The sequence below is a fragment of the Lemur catta genome, chromosome 11 (genome assembly GCF_020740605.2).
Source record: "Lemur catta isolate mLemCat1 chromosome 11, mLemCat1.pri, whole genome shotgun sequence".
Lineage (NCBI taxonomy): Eukaryota > Metazoa > Chordata > Mammalia > Primates > Lemuridae > Lemur > Lemur catta.
In genome coordinates this window covers 93,907,206-93,925,109 of record NC_059138.1, presented here as the reverse complement: position 1 = coordinate 93,925,109, position 17,904 = coordinate 93,907,206, and the positions used below count along the sequence as shown (strand labels likewise).

Below are 17,904 nucleotides of genomic sequence, written 5' to 3'. Positions count from 1 at the left end.
CTTCTTTCATAGGTAATTAATGGCCCGGACTTGGCTGCTTTGTTTGAAAGCAAAAAACTAAAAGGTGGAACCCAGTTTGGAGCCCACTGTGACAGTGAGGCTGTCTATGAAGAGCAACTCACCAGAGTGGCGGCAGGAACCACGGGCAGGAAGGGCACACTGAGCTCCCTGCAGCGGGTGCAGTTGGCAGGCCTTGACGGGCTTTTGGATGTGGGGACGAGAAGGGACAGTGAGTGGTGTTCTTTGCCTGGGAGATGGGGGCAGGGTGTGCAGTGAGGTTGGGTGTGAGTTTGAAGTCCTGGTGTTGGGGGGGGCAGGAAGGGAGGGAGGCAGCCCGGTGGCTGTAGGGGAGCAGTGGGGCTCCTTCCATGGGCGGGCGGCGCCCCGCTCTAGGCACAGACTGGGGGTGACTGTGAAGGAGGCGGTGTCTGAGGCCACAGCATCATGCCGTGTGGTATGGGGGAGGCTCACAAGTTGGCGAAGGCTGGAGACCAGGAGGCAGGACGGAGGCAGACTGCGCTTAGCAGCGGTGGAGGCCCAGCTGCATCCGGGTGGCAGCATCGGAGCAAACAGTACTGGATGCATGAATTGGGACGGGTCAGTGACACTTTTAAAAATAAATACCTAAAATAGGTTTGATGAGGTGTTGGCATTCCAAAACCACTGAAGTGTTGATGTATTTTGGGAATTGTATTTGACTATTAAACTATTTAGGCAAGTTAAGCATTTTCAAATAGGTAAAATTAGTTTGTCTGTCTGATGAGACATACTCATTTTTAGAGTGTTGATTTGTAAGCGCCAGATAGATCTAGACAGTATAAATGTGTTGCAGACGTGGCCGCCCTGTCACTCAGATAGGCGAGTGCTGACTCCTGGGGGGTGATTTTCGGTCCGAAAGCACAAGCAAGCGTCGGAAGGTAAGTCAGCTTCAGTCTCTCCGTGCCTGATGTCTGTGAGAACGTCCTCAGGAGTGCCACTGCAGGTGGGGGTGTCATACTTCAGTAAATGGGGAATTTTAGATCGTGGGGCCTGTTGTATTGCCCTAAATACCTTGGTAACAAGCTAGAATATATATTAAAAATTCACGAAGCATACAGCTTTGTATTTTGAGGTGACTTTTCAATTGCTTATTATTTGACGTTCATTCCTAAAAAATGTCATTGTTTGTGTCATCTTCCATAGATAAAAACACAGACATAAAGAGGGGGAGAGGTGACTGACTGGATCTCTGCACTATTAAGTTGTCAGGTTTCTTCCTCTGCACCTGCAGAGAGAGGCAGAATAGTGACCCTAGCGTTGTGAATGACAGGTCCTGGCCCACAGCTTGTCTTGGGCTTTAATTCAGACACGTGGAGACTCCCAAAGTACAAGCTCTGGTGTGAAAATGTCAGAAAAGCATCATTTGAGTAGATGCCTCAGGCCCTGTTTGTCCAGTATCGCAGCCCTTTGTGTGTCTGAGCATTTTGGATGTCTGCACACTGACGTTTTTGAATCTGGAATGGAGCTCGGGGATCCTTGGGTTAGTCTCTTTTCCTGAGTGTGTTTATTCCCAATAATCTGATTTTTCCTTTTTTAAAGTTCCAAATTTAAATGATTTTTTTCTTCTATAGCCCATGATAGAGAAATAGGCAAAAATATTTATAATTCTTATAATTTAAAATATTTCATAGTTCTGGCTTCTCTGGGGTGAGAGTAACAGTAGTTGAGGATGAAAATGCTGCCCCAGCATTGCGTAGCCTGGGACAAGCTGTGAGGCCTGGCCGGGCTTCTTCAACCCGGGCTCAGTCCACCACGGGTGTGGTGAGGATGAAGTGCCCCTGCTGGAAATGCCCTGGCTTGAGGGGGCATCACACACAAAACAACTGGGAGCTCGTGATCGTAGGAACCCTGGACATTATAATGATGGCCCACTTAATTAAATCAGTTAGTTCAAAATTTTAAATGCTTAAAAGATATGCATCTACATGTCTTTGCCAATCTTTTGACAGAGAGCCACACCCAGAATTCATTGTGGTTTCTAGATTTATTTTCTTTAAAGTTAGCTAAGAACTTAACAAACAATTTTGATGAAATCTGAGTGCAAAATCCGTCTGGTAGTGACAGTTTTTTTCCTCCTCAGTCTTTTTCAATTGTCTCTCCACCACCTAAGTAAACTTTTATTGATATATTTATTTATTTTTAGCAACTCACCTTTGTTTTTCTAAAACATTTAACTTAGGTATCATGAGATTAATACTGTGCTTCTCTTTATACCCGTTACCTTCTGTAAAATTTTATTGACCTGTCGGGATCAAAGCAGTTAAGCACTAATGGCATAAGCAGTTTGGGGACCATGGAGTTGCATCCTATTGAGGATATCCCCAAACTGGTGGGGACAGAGGGGTCTGGCCTACTAGCGAGTGGCCTTCGGGCTCCCAGGACCGGGCAGCGTGTTAGACAGAACTGCGCCAGGTGTGGATGAAGGGGTGCACCGAGGGGGGACGGCACCGTGCAGATCCCTCAAGGCTCCTGTGCCCTGCCCTGCAGGTGGGCCGTCGGCAGACTCTGTGGAAGGGCTGGGTCACAGGAGCTTTCGGCTCTGCCGGCCACAGGCCTGCTGCCTCCTCAGCGCCGCCGTTGTTCGCAGAAATCAGCCCTGGGCAGCACCTGAGTGAATGAGGCTTTTTTATGGACTTCATGAAATTTCACATGTAGTTAAATGTTCTTCTTCTTCCCTTCCCTCTGCCAACCATTTTAAAATCGTGAAAAACAGTCTTAGCTTGGACGTACAGAAACATACCGGGCAGGAATTTGGCAGCGCCTGTGACAGACGTGTCCCTGCCTTCCAGAGCGTGCCATTGAGTCAGGAACTCAAAGTCACATCCACCTAGGGTTAGTGAATGTATTCTTTGACATCTTAATGTCAGTTCATCCTTTTAGTTTTACTGTGGTGAGAACACTTAAAATGAGATCTGTGCTCTTACCTTTTGAGCGTATAGTGCAGGATTGTTGACTGTGGGCACGCGGCTGCCCAGCAGGTCTCTGCAACCCCCCCGTCCTGTGTGACTGAAGCCCCGTGCCTGTCTGAGCCACGCGCTGGTGACACCTTCCCCAGCTGCTGGCCGCCACCGTTTTACTCTCTGCTTCTACAAGTTTGACTGTTCAGATACCTCATATAAATGGAACCATGCAGTAATTTGTCCTTCTATGAATGGCTTATTTCACTTAGTATAATGTCCTCCAGCTTCCTGTATGTTGTCACATATGACAGGATTTCCTTCTTTTTAGAGGCTGAATAATATTTTATTGTGTGTGTACAGTCATGCTCCCCACAACAGCATTTCGGTCAAGGGCAGACCACATACGTGACAGGGGTCCCATAAGATTTTAATACTGTATTTTTAGTGTACCTTTTCTATGTTTAGATAGGTTCAGAGACACAAATACTCACCATTGTGTTACACACAGTGCATCGCACGGAATGGATCCCGGCAGTAGGTGACGCGTGACTGTGCCACGTATTGTTTATTTATTTATCCCCTGATGATCATTAAGTTATTTCTACCTCTTGGCTGTCACGAATAATGCGGCAGTGAAAATGGGAGTGCAAGTAGCCATCCCAACAGGTGTGGGGTGATAACTTGTGGTTTTGATTTGCATTTCCCTGATGATTGCTGATGTTGAGCATTTATTCATGTACGTCCTGGGCATTTGTATGTGTTCCTTGGAGAAATGTCTATTCCAGTCCTTTTAAGTACCTGGATTTAAGTAGTACAGAAAGGTTGAAGTTCATTAAGTAGACCAGACCTATAATAAAGAGCTGTTCTTGGCACCTGTTTCCTGTTGTCTCAAACCAATGCTCAGCATCACCCAGGATGCTTTTTTAAATGTTCAGGAATCAGAATATAGGAGGGAATCTTCATTTATGAGAAGCTTTCTAAGTGCAAAATAAAGTGCACCAAAGCTCGTGAACCAGTGCACTAACACTTATGGAGACGAATCAGATCTGAGTGCCCCTAATAAGGATTCCTGGACCTGCAAGGACCCTACAGGATGAGTAGGGTTTAGACTGATAGTGAGGAGGAAAATTGGCCTGTCCATATTCCTTCGTTAATGAGCCCCATACTGTCTCTATAAAAATAATTAAATCAGCTGGGCATGGTGGCTCATGCTTGTAATCTCAGTACTTTGGGATGCTGAGGTGGGAGGATTGCTTGAAGCCAGGTACTTGAGACCAGCCTGGGCAACATAGCAAGACCCCTTCTCTATAAAATTAAAAAAAAAATTAGCCATGAGTATGTGGTGGTGCACACCTGTAGTCCCAGCTACTTGGGGGCTGAGGCAGGAGGATTACTTGTGCCTAGGAGTTGATGGCTGTAGTGAGCTGTGATCACACTGCTGCACTCTAGCCTGGGCAACAGAGCAAGACCCTGTCTCTTAAAAAAAATGAACAAAAACAAACTAAAATAAGATTTCATTCAGTGTCATGTATTGGGAACAAACATACATATTTGCCGATTTCTAAAATCTTATATTCTTGGTTTTTTTGATTAATTTGAGTAACAAAATGTGTTTTGGGCACATAGTAATTATTGAGTAAATTGCCACCAAGTCATTATTGAGGAGAAAGACCTTCAGGTGCCTCAGGCCTCTTTTTGTATAACTTCAGTCTCTGTATTTGTTCGTTCTCCTTTTGGTACCTGTGTTTTCTCTGGAAATAGTCTCCTGTTAAACTCCAGTCTCAAGATAGGATCTGACAGTGGTTATTAAATGATGCTAGTATGTTGTCTCTTGTGGGAGTATTTGTATTTGGATTATCTCTACCCAGTGAAAAGCATTGTCTCTTTTAAAAATGATTGACGTGTAAGAAAGCCAGATGTTTCTGTCTTCTGCCAAAATTCACCCTGTGTTCCTCACCCTCTCTTCCTCGCCAGACTCCTGAGAACAGTGCCTGGCACACAGTAGGCACGTAACAAATCTGTGAATGAATGAGCATATTGAGGAAGTCCAGGACTCTAACCAAGAATGCGCGTCTTTGAAGACGATCTTGTTTTGAATTCTTTCTTGAACGGAAGGAGCTACTGCTGTTTCCCACCTCAGAGCAAGTCCTGGCTTTGAGTTTGGTTATATTTGGGCTACATAAAGAACCCTTTCTAGAGCACACCTCTTCTGTTCCTCTCTTAAAAGGATGCTTTTTGTTTTGCTCCAGCCAAGCTCTGTGTGCTCAGACAGGTGCCCAGATTCAGCTACTATCACAGGTCGTGCCTGGCAAAAATGCGCGACAGCACAGGTGCCGTGCGACCGGAGTCCCTTTCAGAGGGTGTGTGAACAGCCTTCAGATGCAAACACATCTGTTGGACAGTTGTGGGAGCCTCTATTTTCTTAATTTGCTGGCGTGACTACGTTCAGCCAGAGGGAAGAGAAGCCGCACGTCAGGGGGCACCGGCCCTGTGGAGGTGCCACTGCCGGCCAGCTCAGCGTTTTCCTGGGTGCTTTTCCTGCCACCTCTTCCATCAGGGAGACAGAGCTCGCACTGTCTCTCGACCAAAGCTTCTTGGATGGGGAGTGCTGGTGTAACTGTGAACATTAGCTTCTGATTGAAACTCTAAGCAAACCGATAGAAAGGGTCTATACAGAACCTACAGAGAAGAGAAGGCAGACTCTGTTTATATAGCACCGCCTGCCATCATCCTGGCTCTAGGGTCTCTGAAAAAGGAGAGAGACGAGACCTGGGCAGTCAGTCCCACGGTACCCTGCCTTTCCCGGGGTCCTCTGTGAGCCCCTTAGAAACATGAGAGAGAGAGAGAAGGAAGAAGCTAGAAATGGAATAGAGCAAGGATACAACAACTGTTCACTCTATACATTCATTTTTATTTTTCTCTCTCCCTCACTGTTCTCCTGTCTTTCTTAATGACAGAGGGAGGCCAAAAGGTTCTGCTGGAAATCTGCAATTTAGGCAGGAATGAAGCAGAAATTGCACACTGAGTGTGGTGACCCCCACGTCTGGACCGGTGGCCTCCCTGACCTGCGGGGACCTGTTACTTAACATTCGGGGCCTCCTATCAGTCAGTCCGTGTGGACATGGCGATTCTCAGGCCATTTCTATAGATTTGCTACTTCATTTGCATTTATTTTGCCTGCTTGTCAGTTTTAGTAAACACTTTAATTAAAAAGAAATACAGAAAAGCCCTCTCCCTTTCCTGACTCTGCCTTCGCAAAGGATCTTCCTGGCAGGACCCCGCAGTGGCGTTTGTGCTCCCTGGGTTAAGCCGTGGAGTCTGTGTGTTTACCCAGAAACAGCCGTGGGGAGGGAGCAGCGAGTGGAGCTGGCAGGCTGTGGCGTGGAGCCAGCGCTCCTGGGTGACAGCCCGCCCCACCATGGCCTGCTGAGGTGCCCCCAGACCTGCATTCTGGCCTGACTGCATGGGCAAGGGGACCCCGAGTGATGGCTGTGCCACTAGGAGCAGCACAACGTGAGAGGCGCCGGCCCCCATTTCTCTCCTCCTTTCCTGGGGCCACTGATGGGCGATGTGACTTAGGACACAACTGCTGTGATGTGAACCTGCTTCAGTGATGCTTGGAGCTATAGCAGCTCCACGGAGCCTTCGGCAGCCACCGGGACTCCTTCTGTCTGCCCTCCCTCCGCTGCATCTCGCTTCCCGGGTGCTCTCCCTGCCGCTGGGGCCAGTCCTCACTGCAGCTCTGTTTCCTGCGGAACCTGATGAGGACACCTGCATTCTTAGTTCCTCGTCTGTGAAAGGGAATTATAATCCACTTGCTTTGTAGGTAGAGCTGTGAAGATCAAACGATTTAACATATATGACACCATCTTGCATAAGCAAACACTTAATAACGTGGGCCCCTCTGATCAGTGTTCCTCGTCGTGCGAAGGTGGGAAAGGCCTTCTGAGGAGCAGTGAAGTGTCCTGTGCTCTCTGCCCTTCTGGGTTGACAGTGGGACAGAGGGTACAGGAGCTTGCGGGTTCAGAGGGCAGAGCAGGGGCGACTTCCCAGTGGTGGACGGTTATCACACCATAGAGTATATTTTCCTATGTTTTCTGTATTTTTCTTTTAGAAAAATGACTAGGGATGTTGCTGCTGCTTTCTTCTAGCCCTGGCTCTGCAACACTCGTTCAGAGTAAGGTTCCTGGTCACATATCACTTGCCCTCCTGGAGTGATGAGGAAAAAGTCTCTTCGTCGAGCGTGGGCAGGAATGATGCCCCAGACGACAGGGAGCCGAGGACCAGCAGGGGGCACCTGCCCGCAGGGGAGGGGGCAAGGCCGTCCATCCTCGTCCTTCCACCCGCAATACCAGAGCAGGGAGTTTTCACGGCTACTTTGTTAGCACAGGGGTCTCCAGAGTGGAGGCGTGGGCCCTGTGCGTGTGCCTCGTGATCCAGCCGGTTTGAGCAGAGAATATTTATTTTTATCGTATTCTTTGCAAAATTCCATTTCTGTGTAGTTTCTGTAACGTTCCCAGTATACTAGTAATGTATATATAGTTTATAAATAAATACACAAAAATGGAGGTAGAAGCCTAAAGTCTGTCCGGATGGGGCCTTGCTGCAGAAGTGCCACTCACCGGCATGCAAGGCCATCGTCGTTAGACTTGGCCACGTGGTGGTCTGGTCTCCCACCTGTCTGTGCCCAAGAGGGCCTGGCCCCTCGGGGGTAGGTGGAAATCTTTCACGCAGCATTTTAGAACAGGGGGTTGCAAAAGTGTGTGAGGATTGACGTCATTTAAAAAGTGGAGACAACAATGTTTTCAAATTTTTATGTACTGAAAAATCAAACTTAAAGTATTATTTTTGTTAGAGGTTTCTCTTCTAACATTGGCCCGTGTGTGGCCTCCATATTCATGTGGAAGAAGATTGGAGATTTCCAAAAGTTGAGAGGGTGCCTTTGACACCTTTTGGCTCATTGCAAACCCCTCTGGAATTCTTGACCATGATATGATTTTATAGGCTTTTCATTTGTAATCATATAGTATTCAATTTAGCTCCATAATAAACCACTGATTGAAATTAGGAAGAAGGAGGGGCATTGATATTGAAATGTAAGCTAATAGGGAATATAAAAATGGGACTCATTTTGCAAATTTGCCTTCCAGTGTTCTTCCTGAGGCAACTAAGCTGTCTTATCTGAATAAAAAAATATTACGTTTCTTGGTCTTAGGTGTCCATAGCACTCAAAAACCAAGTAAAAACATTACCTCTGCATGAATGCTTATGTCCTAAAGTCTTTTCCTTCTTTCCATTTCTGGGGATCAGAGCCTGTCCTTACTGTCCCCTGTTATTTATTCAGAAGTACTTGCAAGTGGCAGCCGGAAAAGCCAGTTCTCATTTAAAATAAGAGCCAATTGATCTTTAAAGGAAAAAAAAAAAAAAAGTAAAAAATTCAGTTCATAAAAGAAGCTTTTGCCTATAATACATTGTTAAATTTCCATGTATATTTTACTATACATTTAGTTTCCATACAGATAATGAAATAATTTATCATTTTGTAATTAATTTGACCACATGGAAAATTGTTTCTCACAAAGTTAAAATATTTTATCAACATGTGTGACTATTACTTAAAAATGTCAAAATTTGTCTTTCTTTCTGATGAATGTTATTAAATCTTACATTAACCCCAGAGAGCTTATAAGGTTATATATTACTGTGACTGGAATGGTGAGTCAAAAACAAAACAAAACAAAGTCCAGCGAGGGATACCCTGGTCCACTGAATTGCTTCCGGCCCTCGCTTTTGTTATAAGTTCAGAGGTGTGATGAAATCTCACATTGGCTGTTTCTTTAAGCTATTACTGGGTGTACACTTTCTTATATGGTAAAAAAATCTGCCATTCCACATAGATAGTTGATCCACATGGACTTTGAACCTGTTTGGAAGTCCACGGGAGCCAGGGCAGGAGGGAGGGCCGCAGAAGAAATGTACACAAACCACCCTGGCACAGCCCCGTGGGGGAGGCGGGGCCTGCCCTCCCCTTCCGCCCTCTGGGCACGTCAGGCATCCATCCCTACCAGGCTCTCTAAGCCACCATCGCCATTGGGGGTCCGAGGTGGCTCTGGCTGAGTTGCGTTCTCTCCCTTTCGCTCTCTGCGCGCCTGTGCTTTGGATCTTTGGACTGAGGTAAGTTCCGTTCCCAAGGCTGCAAGTAACCTGCCTCATGTCCACCTGTGTCCTTCCTGGAGCAAAGAGGCCTGTCGCCATCCAGCCCCCAACAGGGGAGGCTTCTGCCCTAAACCACCTTGGTGGTTTGCCTGGTGTGCTGGCAGCAGCTGGGCACCTGTCCCTCTGGGCACCTGTCCCTCCTTTGGGCTTCTCTGGGACCCTGTTCTTCTGGTTCTCCCCGCCGTTTGCTGGGCTTGACCCCGACCCTTCTTTCCCAGGTCTCTGGGGCAGGTAGGTGTGGGGCTACAAATGCCACACTAGCCTTGGGCAACTGCCATGGAGCTGGAATGGTGGGCACCTGGCTGTTAAAGGAAAAAGAGAGGCAATGCCCCCGAGGTTCTGCTGTGTGGATTTTCTCCAGTGGGGCACCCGAAGTGCTGCTGCGGGTTGTCAGGCGTGGGCCACTGCCACATGCTTCTTCAGGGGGACTTCAAATTGGAAACACCGTTGTGACCGGCCGGCTGAGGGACCAAGAGTGCCTTCTGGACGTTCTGGGAGTGGGAGCTGAGGCTTGACATCTGAGACCTCTTCAAGTCCCACAATTAAAAAATAGCACCTATTCATGGAGCCTTTCATATGGGCATGAAATTCAGGCCCTCGCACACCTGTGTGAGAGGCGGCGCTGTGAGCGCTCGCGCACCCTCCGCACAGCGCGCTGCGTTCCGGCCTGCGCTCCCCTCGCCCCCACCCAACTGCTGTGTTTCCGTGTCACCAACTTAATGCACAGTTAAAAACATTTGGTTCATTTTGCTTCAAATGTTAAGGACTGCTATTTTTATTATGCTGTATTCTGTTTTGCAATTACGTGGAGCATCTAACGCCGACACGGTGCCCCCTCACTCCCCCGTCCGCTGTGCGGTGCGTCCTGGTGCCCGCGATGGGCATTCCGGTTGCAGCCGCTCTGCTGCTGGGAGGAGCAGGCCGCCGGCGCGTGGCCTCCTGCACGCACCTGCAGTTTTGATCAGTGATTCTGAGTCTGGGGGCTGTGATTTGGCCATAGGAGGGGCTCAGGCTCAGACCCAGGCTGGAGTCCAGGCTCCTCCCCTCCCAGTTATGGTGTCTTTGAACAGTTACTTAATCTAAGTTAGTTTCATCTTCTGTGGAAGTGGGGTAATGGCACCTCCCTTGTGGGCTGCCACAAAAACTGGTTGAGACACTGTGTTCAAGTGCCTACCGCAGTGCCAGCTCATAGCTAGCGTTCCATCAATATTGGTCACCTCCTCTCCTCATTTGAAATGAGGATAATACTCCCTTGTCAACTGCTTGTGTACAGGAATCATAACAAGATGTTTGATAGTTGCCAGGAAGGTGTTCAGTGACATTAGGATTGTGTCACCATCAGCAATACCACCCAACAAAACCAGTCTGGCCGGTTTTCTCTCCCAGACCTTGTTGGGCAGCCCTTGAACTTGCAGGCAGGCTGGCTGGTGCTGAGACCAGTGGGCCAGGCAGCCACTCCCGGGAGCTCCCTATCCTTACAGGTACTGAAGTTTCAGCCAAAAGCACTGAGGTGTGGGCTCCACAATTTACCACCAAAGTGGGGACCTCCACCTACTGCATGAAAAAACAGATAGATCTTTTGTCTTGCCCATGAAGAAGTTGTAAATGCCATCGTGAACATATTTTCTCAGCATGTCTCTGTCATTGGCCCTTTTGGCCTTAATCCGTCAACCTCCAATTAGACTGTGGTCATGCAGGAGTCTTGACTGTGGCTAGTTGGAGATCCTCCCTCGTGGGGGGCCGGGCTCCACTGTGGCCTGTGGGTGCTGCAGCAGCCCTGGGCCTTGAGCAGACCACAACCCAAGCCTGCATTTGCAGGGCCCTTGGAGACCAACTCTGCCTCCCTGTTTTGGAGCCCAGACGGCAGAGCGACTTAGTGAACTTGGCATAGTGCATAGGGCGGTTGGTTCCTGGGGTGCTTTCTCTGCACAGGGGCCTGACGATGGTAGAGGTAGGAGCTGGCAATTGAAGTGTCCAACTGGGCTCTCAGTTGTCCTCCGAGCTGCCCCTCCATCCTCTTACCCTGTCTGTGTTTCCTGCCAGCATGGACTTGCCCCAGGAAAGCCATGCGCATTTGTGGTATTCAGCCCCTGTCCCAGAGACCAACCTACAGAAGATAAGCAGTAAATGTCTCTTTGAGTGATTGAATGAATGAGTAAAAGTCGTGTAGTCTTTCTGCCTTTTCAGTGCAAATTATAGTATAATATAGTTCTATAAATAAGATATGCAAGATCCATTTCATAATTTTTTCAGGTGCTTAAAAATACTATATAGTTTTAAATGTTAGTTGAAGAAGTGTATGCTTTTAAATAATATGTTTATTAATTTATTTAGGGTAGTAAATTATAACTATCTTCATTAAGTAAAGTGTTACTTCTAGTTATAAAAATATATTTCAGAAAGAGCCATCTTATTAATATTTCCAGAAAATTAATTTTAAATTAGCAAATAAGTACATTATATTACAGGTATATAAATAAGGTATGCCCTTTGTTATGACAAATGTGGTGTCCTGAAAGCTTAGCCTTAAAATTTAATTTCATCAGTCAGAACATTTTGTCGCTGAGTATAGATACCTCATTGTAGATCTTTCCTTATAGGAATAGAGAGGGGAGATTTCATAAAATCTGAGTGAATTTTTAGTGCTTTTGGTAATGTATCTCTTTTTCTTTAGATCAGATTATTTTACTAAACATTAAAATGGCTTTAGTTTCTTTTCTTACATATTTTGTGTGATTAATGCCAAATATTAGCAATGTTTTTTAAAAACATAATCTCAACTGAAGTGTATTTTATCTATACATCTTGTAGGTATGTGTATATTTTATAGATTTATCTATAATATCCCCAATAAATAACTTGTTCTCAAATTATAGCATATTCAACTTAAACATTAGGCTTGTAAGTCTACCTTCCCTATGAAGAATGAACCTTTGTGTATTGCTTAACAATATTTGGTATTCTGCACATATCAAGTTAATTCCATAATTTATAAAATTGTGGTGGTGCTTTGTACAGTTCAATGCATGTACCGTGTCATATTTCTCCATTTTCTGTAGATATTCTATCTTTCATCCTCAATCAAACTAAACCAGAGGAGAGCTGCATATTTGCCTGCATTGTTCGGTCTCTGTATGTACTAGCTTCTACTGAGTTGACCCTTGATGTAGTATCAGTTTTACTGAGGGGAGAAGCAGCTGTTGGAAAACTGTTATAGTAATTTTTTTTTCAGCATGTGCTTAGGGACATAATCCGCTATTTCACACCATGTCCTTATCATGAGGGCCTGTCGGACGCTGGTCCTCCAGGGCACTGACTTCTTTTATCTTGGGACACCTGACCTTTGAATCTGGCACTGCTTCTCATCTTTGGCAGGACTGCTAGGAAGCTCAGAGTCTTGTCTTGCGACTCTGGAGAGCCGACGACTATTCGGCATCATGCACTTATCCTGGACTGGTTTAGTTTCTGCTCTTCTGGCCTTCCTCACTCCCTGTTAAAATCTTGTCTGTATTATCTACAATGTAATGAATGAATAAGTAAAATTAGTAAAGGAAACTTTGACTCTGCTCTGGTGCTGCATGTAAAACCACATGTCAGGTGGGAAATACTCTTGAGTTAAACAGTGTAGCAAGGTAATAATACTGCTCGTTAGAGCAGCTGTCATTTAACCAGCTGGTGGTCTCCACCAGGTCTCCTCGCCGCTCCAGGCTTCCATCCCTCTAGATGATGGTGATGGCGACCTGGCCCCGCCTCCTCCTGGGAGCGCTGTGAGTGAGGAGACGCAGCCCCCTGAGGCTGGGAGTGGTGCACACGGGAGGTGTCGCCCTGTGAGTCATGATGCTGACCCCAGCAGTGGTGCTGCTCACAGCCGTCGTCCACGGAGCCTTTCCACGAGATCCTAACTTCTGAGTAAAAGCACAGACCCACGCTGGTGTGGTCATTGCCTGTCCTCTGCGTTCTGAGGTTGGACACTGCCTGTGAGTTATTGTGTATATGGAAAGGCCCCAACAGTGGGCTTTTCTGACACACAAAGACCCGCTTGTGGCCCTGAGAGTGAGCTTTCAAAAGATCCTGAGAACAGAATGGCTGGAGTGGGGCTCCTGCAGGGAGTTTTGTGGCCAGAGCTTTTGTGCCTTGACTTCAGCCCTTTATTTAGTGCTCTAAAGTATATATAGATTGAGAAGGCTAGTTTGTTCTTTGTCAGATAAAGTACCCAGGGCAATATGACACGGAGCCAATTTAAAGGACTGGAGTTTTGGGCGTGCCTGGGAACAACCCGTCTTTGTGCTTGGGACTGGCTGTGCAGCTGCCATGACAGTGCGACATGAGATCCCGGGGTCTCCCGAGCAAGGAGTAAAAATAGCCACCAGACCTTTGGTGGAGAGACGGCTGTGTGCTGGCCCTGAGCCAGGCCGCTGGGCGTGGAGATGCAGCCACATGCTCACGAGGTGGGCTTCCTGCACTCTGCAGGGCTGGCATCATGGCTGGTCAGCTGAGTGACCGTGGCCAGAGGAGGCAACCCCAGGGCCCTCATTGCTCCCATACCCGCACGGGGATAATTCTGCCCGCCTTGATGTGGGGTCTTCAGGACGTCAGAGGTGACTCGCAGCTAGCCTGGTGCACAGCGGGCTGTGATCCATGCGAGTCCTTCTCTCCACCAGCAGGCCTGTGCACCCCTGTCCTTGCCAGGAGGAAGTAGATCTTGGCGGGAGGATCTCCCTGGTCAAGCCATGGTCATCCTTAGCACACGCTCAGTCTTGTTTGTTCTCTTCCACGGGCGACCCCCTGTCCGGCCAGACTCCTGGCCGTGGTACTCCAGCCTCGCAGAAGAGAAGACGTCGCTCCGTGTGCGTAGACACGCCCTGAGAGTGAAAGGCGGTGGTCTCCCAGCAATTGACGAAGACCCTGGACGTGTTACTTCGTACGATTTCTTTAGCCTGGTCACTGATGATTTTGTAAAGGGGAGGTACAGCAAAGGCCGCACGGTGGCTGTTGACTCTTCCCAGAGCACGAACGGTATGAGAAAGTCCACCCAGATTAGCTGAATGTTACAGTACAGCCAGCAGTGTGCCCGCAATGTTTTCTCATTTTTCCTCATAACAGCTGAGTGAGGTAGCTAGAATTATCCCTCTTTTAATTACATTATGTATTTTAAATGTTTGCTTTTAGGCAAAGGAATCTGGCATAGTCCAAATAGCAGAGTCAAAAACAGAATCAAACATTCAGATTGATTCAGCTTCCCACTGGTCCTGTGATTTAATTCTCAGTGGTGTTCGGGAGGGTCTGTTTGGCGAACGGCTTGAACTAGCCGCAGAGTACTGTTTACTTCAGTGGGGAGGGAGAACCAGAGATTGGAGTGTGGTATAGGAGGTAACTTTTTAAATACTGTCAGTGCTTTTAAATATTAATATTACCCAAGGACTGAGAACCCAGTAAATCCAGCACATTTGTGGAGCCCTGTACTGAGGTCTGAGGAGGATCATGAGGACCATAAAGCAAGTTGAGCTCAGCCTCCCGAGGGCTGGCTCTTTCACCGTGTGCAGTCCCCTCTGGAAGGCCGGGTGGTGGCCATGGGGTTTCAGGAAGGGGTCACAGAGGTCACACCATTTTGGCTGACGGACTCACAAGGACCCACCCAATAGGCCACATTCTAGAGAATTCCTAACAGTGAGCAATCCTAGACTCAGATCTAGGGGAGTGGTGGCGAGGGCTGGGGAGGCCACACGAATACTTCAAACAAGGGGGCGACATGGGGAACAGAGAGAGGATGAAAGGTAGATGTGGGGGTGGAGGGGGGTGTCGGTGATACAACCATGTCATTGGAAGCTTGGTTTAGTTAAAGTTCAAGATTAGATGTTGAAGGTATTTTTTGGTTTTTTGTTGCAAGTGAATAATGTATTTTCCCTCATATACAAGTTTGCTTGTCATACCCAGTTTAGCACAGATAGTACCTAATTGTGCACTGGACGAACTCCAGTGTAAGCACCGGAAGTCATACGCCTCCCATGCTTTCTTTTTCTTCAAAAAAAATTTGGTCACAGTCTCGCCTCATCTACTAATATTACTTGGCATCAGCCATAAAAGTGAAAGGGAACAATCATTATGAGCCCACATGGTGTGATTTCTAGTAATCATTGTCACATGAAAAGCACTTGGAAGTCCTTTGTGGTGTGTTACCTTTTCTGTAAGAAATAAGAGAAAATAAGAGTAAACACATATTTGCTTTCTTTTGCAAAAACAAAAATAAAAACAAAACTACAAGGATGGGGGTATGGGAATAAGGTGTCTAATGTAAAAACAGGAGTGAGACTTCTTTGAATATGCCTTGTCATATAATTTTGATTTTGAACCACTCATTGTTTTACATATTCAGAAAACAAAATAGTATCAAAATTGAAAAAAAGAAATCATAAAGTTGATATCAAATAGAAACAAATAACTCTAACTGCCTAAAGGTGGTAACATAACCACCCTGAATAAAGACTTAATTCTGTTAATTCTGATCACAAACATCTTTAGTGAAACACATTTTAACACATTTAACATCTAAATAGCGGAGCATATTTTAAAAACAAAAGAAATGGCAAAAAACTGTTGAGGTTTACCTGGTACAATTACAGTTAATAGTGGTGTTGGTGTTGTAATTGTTAAATTATTTTTCGAGTATTGTAGGATAGTACAAAGGAGTAAAATATGTTGATGTTATTGGGAAGTGAAGGTTTAACTGTGGAAGATGGGCTGCAAGCGGTGTGAATTCTCTCTCTCCCCCCCCCACACACAGAGCAATGACACCTTTCTAGCTACTAATATAGTTCCCACGTGGACCCTTGGAGAAATGGCAGATTCCAGGTCTTGAGGACGGTGTGCCTGGGCATGTTGTTCCAGAAAGTAAGCAAGCATTGAAAGACCTGTGGAGCATGTGAAAAAGACCTAGGGGTTTGGCTTGAAGGGCCTCCCACTGGCAAGAAGAATCATAGTCATAAATTATAATGTATTAAAAGATTTAGGAGTGTGTAGTGTTCTCAAATAGATAAAGAGGAGAGAGAAAGTGGGGATGTCAGCTTAATAAATTCAGAAGAAATAATGAATCTTAAAAATCACCATTTTGCAACCTTAACCTAGGCAAGAAGCATGTTTGGATGCTAAAATCACTGGGTGAAAGGTTGTCGGAGAATGAGTACTTATGCTTTCTCAAGGATCATCCCAGAGATTGTAATACTTACAGAAGGAAAAAAACGTAACATTCCAGTGTAGCAGTCTTCAGGACAGCTTCTTAACTCATCCCCTCTCGCTTTGAAACAGCTCGATGATGTGTGCCTCTTTGTGTAATGCTATGAGCAATCATCTATACTACTTGGTGGTATTTTTTGCCAGGAAAAACTTTTAATCTGAATTGAATGATGAAGAAACAATTGAACAAATTGAGAATGTTCCTTAAAACAACCACATTGAAGTCACCACAAAACTCAGTTTCATGATCCTAGAAGTCATGTGGAAATACAAGAGACCTGGAATAACTAAAACTAAAACAATCTTGAAAAAGAACAAAGTTGGAGGAATCATGCTTCCTGATTTCAGAACTTACTACAAAGCTACAGTAATTAGGAACGTGTGGTACAAGTAATTAGGGACAGTGGAACGGAATTGGGAGTCTAGAAGTAGCCCTTACATGTGTGGTCAGTTGATTTTCATCAAGGGTGCCAAGTCCGTTCAATGGGGAAAGTATAGCCATTTTAACAAATGGTGCTGGGACAACTGGACATCCATGTGCAAAAGAATAACATTGGACCCCTTATTTGTATCATGCACAAATAGTAACTTTAAATGGGTCATAGACCAAAACATAAAAGCTGAAATTATAGAACTATTAAAAGAAAATATATGAATAAATCCTTGTGATCTTGGGTTAGGCAAGGCCTTTCAAGAAATGATACCAAAAACGTGGGATAAAAGAAAACATGGATACAGATAAAATTAAAAATTTTCATGCTTCAAAGAACAGCATTAGGAAAGTGAAGACAACCTACATATTGGGGTAAAATATTTTCCAATTGAATATCTGATGAAGGCTTATATCCAGAATATATAAAGAATTCTTGTAACTCAACTTAAAAAAAAAAAAAAACACAGTTGGAAAATGGCCAAGAGATTTCTGCAGGCATTTCAACAAAGAAGATAGCCAGATAGCCAGTTAAGCACCTGAAAAGATGTTCAGTATCATTAGGGAAATCCAAGTCAAAACCACGGTGAGATACCACTTCGAATCCACGAGAACAGCCCTGATAAAAAAGAAAGACAGTAACAAGTGCTAGCAAAGATGTGGAGAAATTTAAACACTCAACATTGCTCATGGAACTGTAAAATGGTGCAGTCACTTAGAAAAACACTTTGGCAGCTCCTCGAGCTGTTACACGTGTTTGACCGGGTGGCCCAGCAGTTTCACTCCTAGCTGAAAACACGTGAAAACGTGTCCACACAGAAACTTCTGCACAAATACTAGTTGCAGTGTGTGGTACATTCATACAATTGAATAGATTCTATAGTGATAAGGGGGTGAGGCACGGACACATGCTACAGCGTGGATGGACCTTCCAAATATCATACCGAGTGAAGGAAGTGAGTTGCAGAACACCACATACTGTGTGAATCCGTTTATATGCAATGTCCAGAATGAGAAAATCCATGGAGATGGAAAACAGGTCAGTGGTTGCCCAGGACTGAGGAGATTGGAGAGAAAAAGCGGAGTGAC

The 17,904-nt window shown here is 45.8% G+C and overlaps 1 protein-coding gene across 13 annotated transcripts in view; it reads left to right on the top strand.

Moving 5' to 3' along the window:
- Positions 1–17,904, top strand: part of COBL (cordon-bleu WH2 repeat protein) — a 283,679-nt gene that overhangs the window by 36,881 nt on the left and 228,894 nt on the right. Inside the window, exon 1 of one of the 13 annotated variants that reach the window (XM_045564738.1) lies at positions 562–597. The exons of 11 other annotated variants lie outside the window; for them this stretch is intronic. In XM_045564738.1, coding sequence (XP_045420694.1) covers positions 584–597 — 14 coding nt within the window. In that variant the 5' untranslated portion in view covers positions 562–583. Of the gene's footprint in view, positions 1–561; positions 598–8,981; positions 9,114–17,904 lie in introns of those variants that run through there. One more of the 13 variants, XM_045564742.1, reaches the window with a different exon arrangement.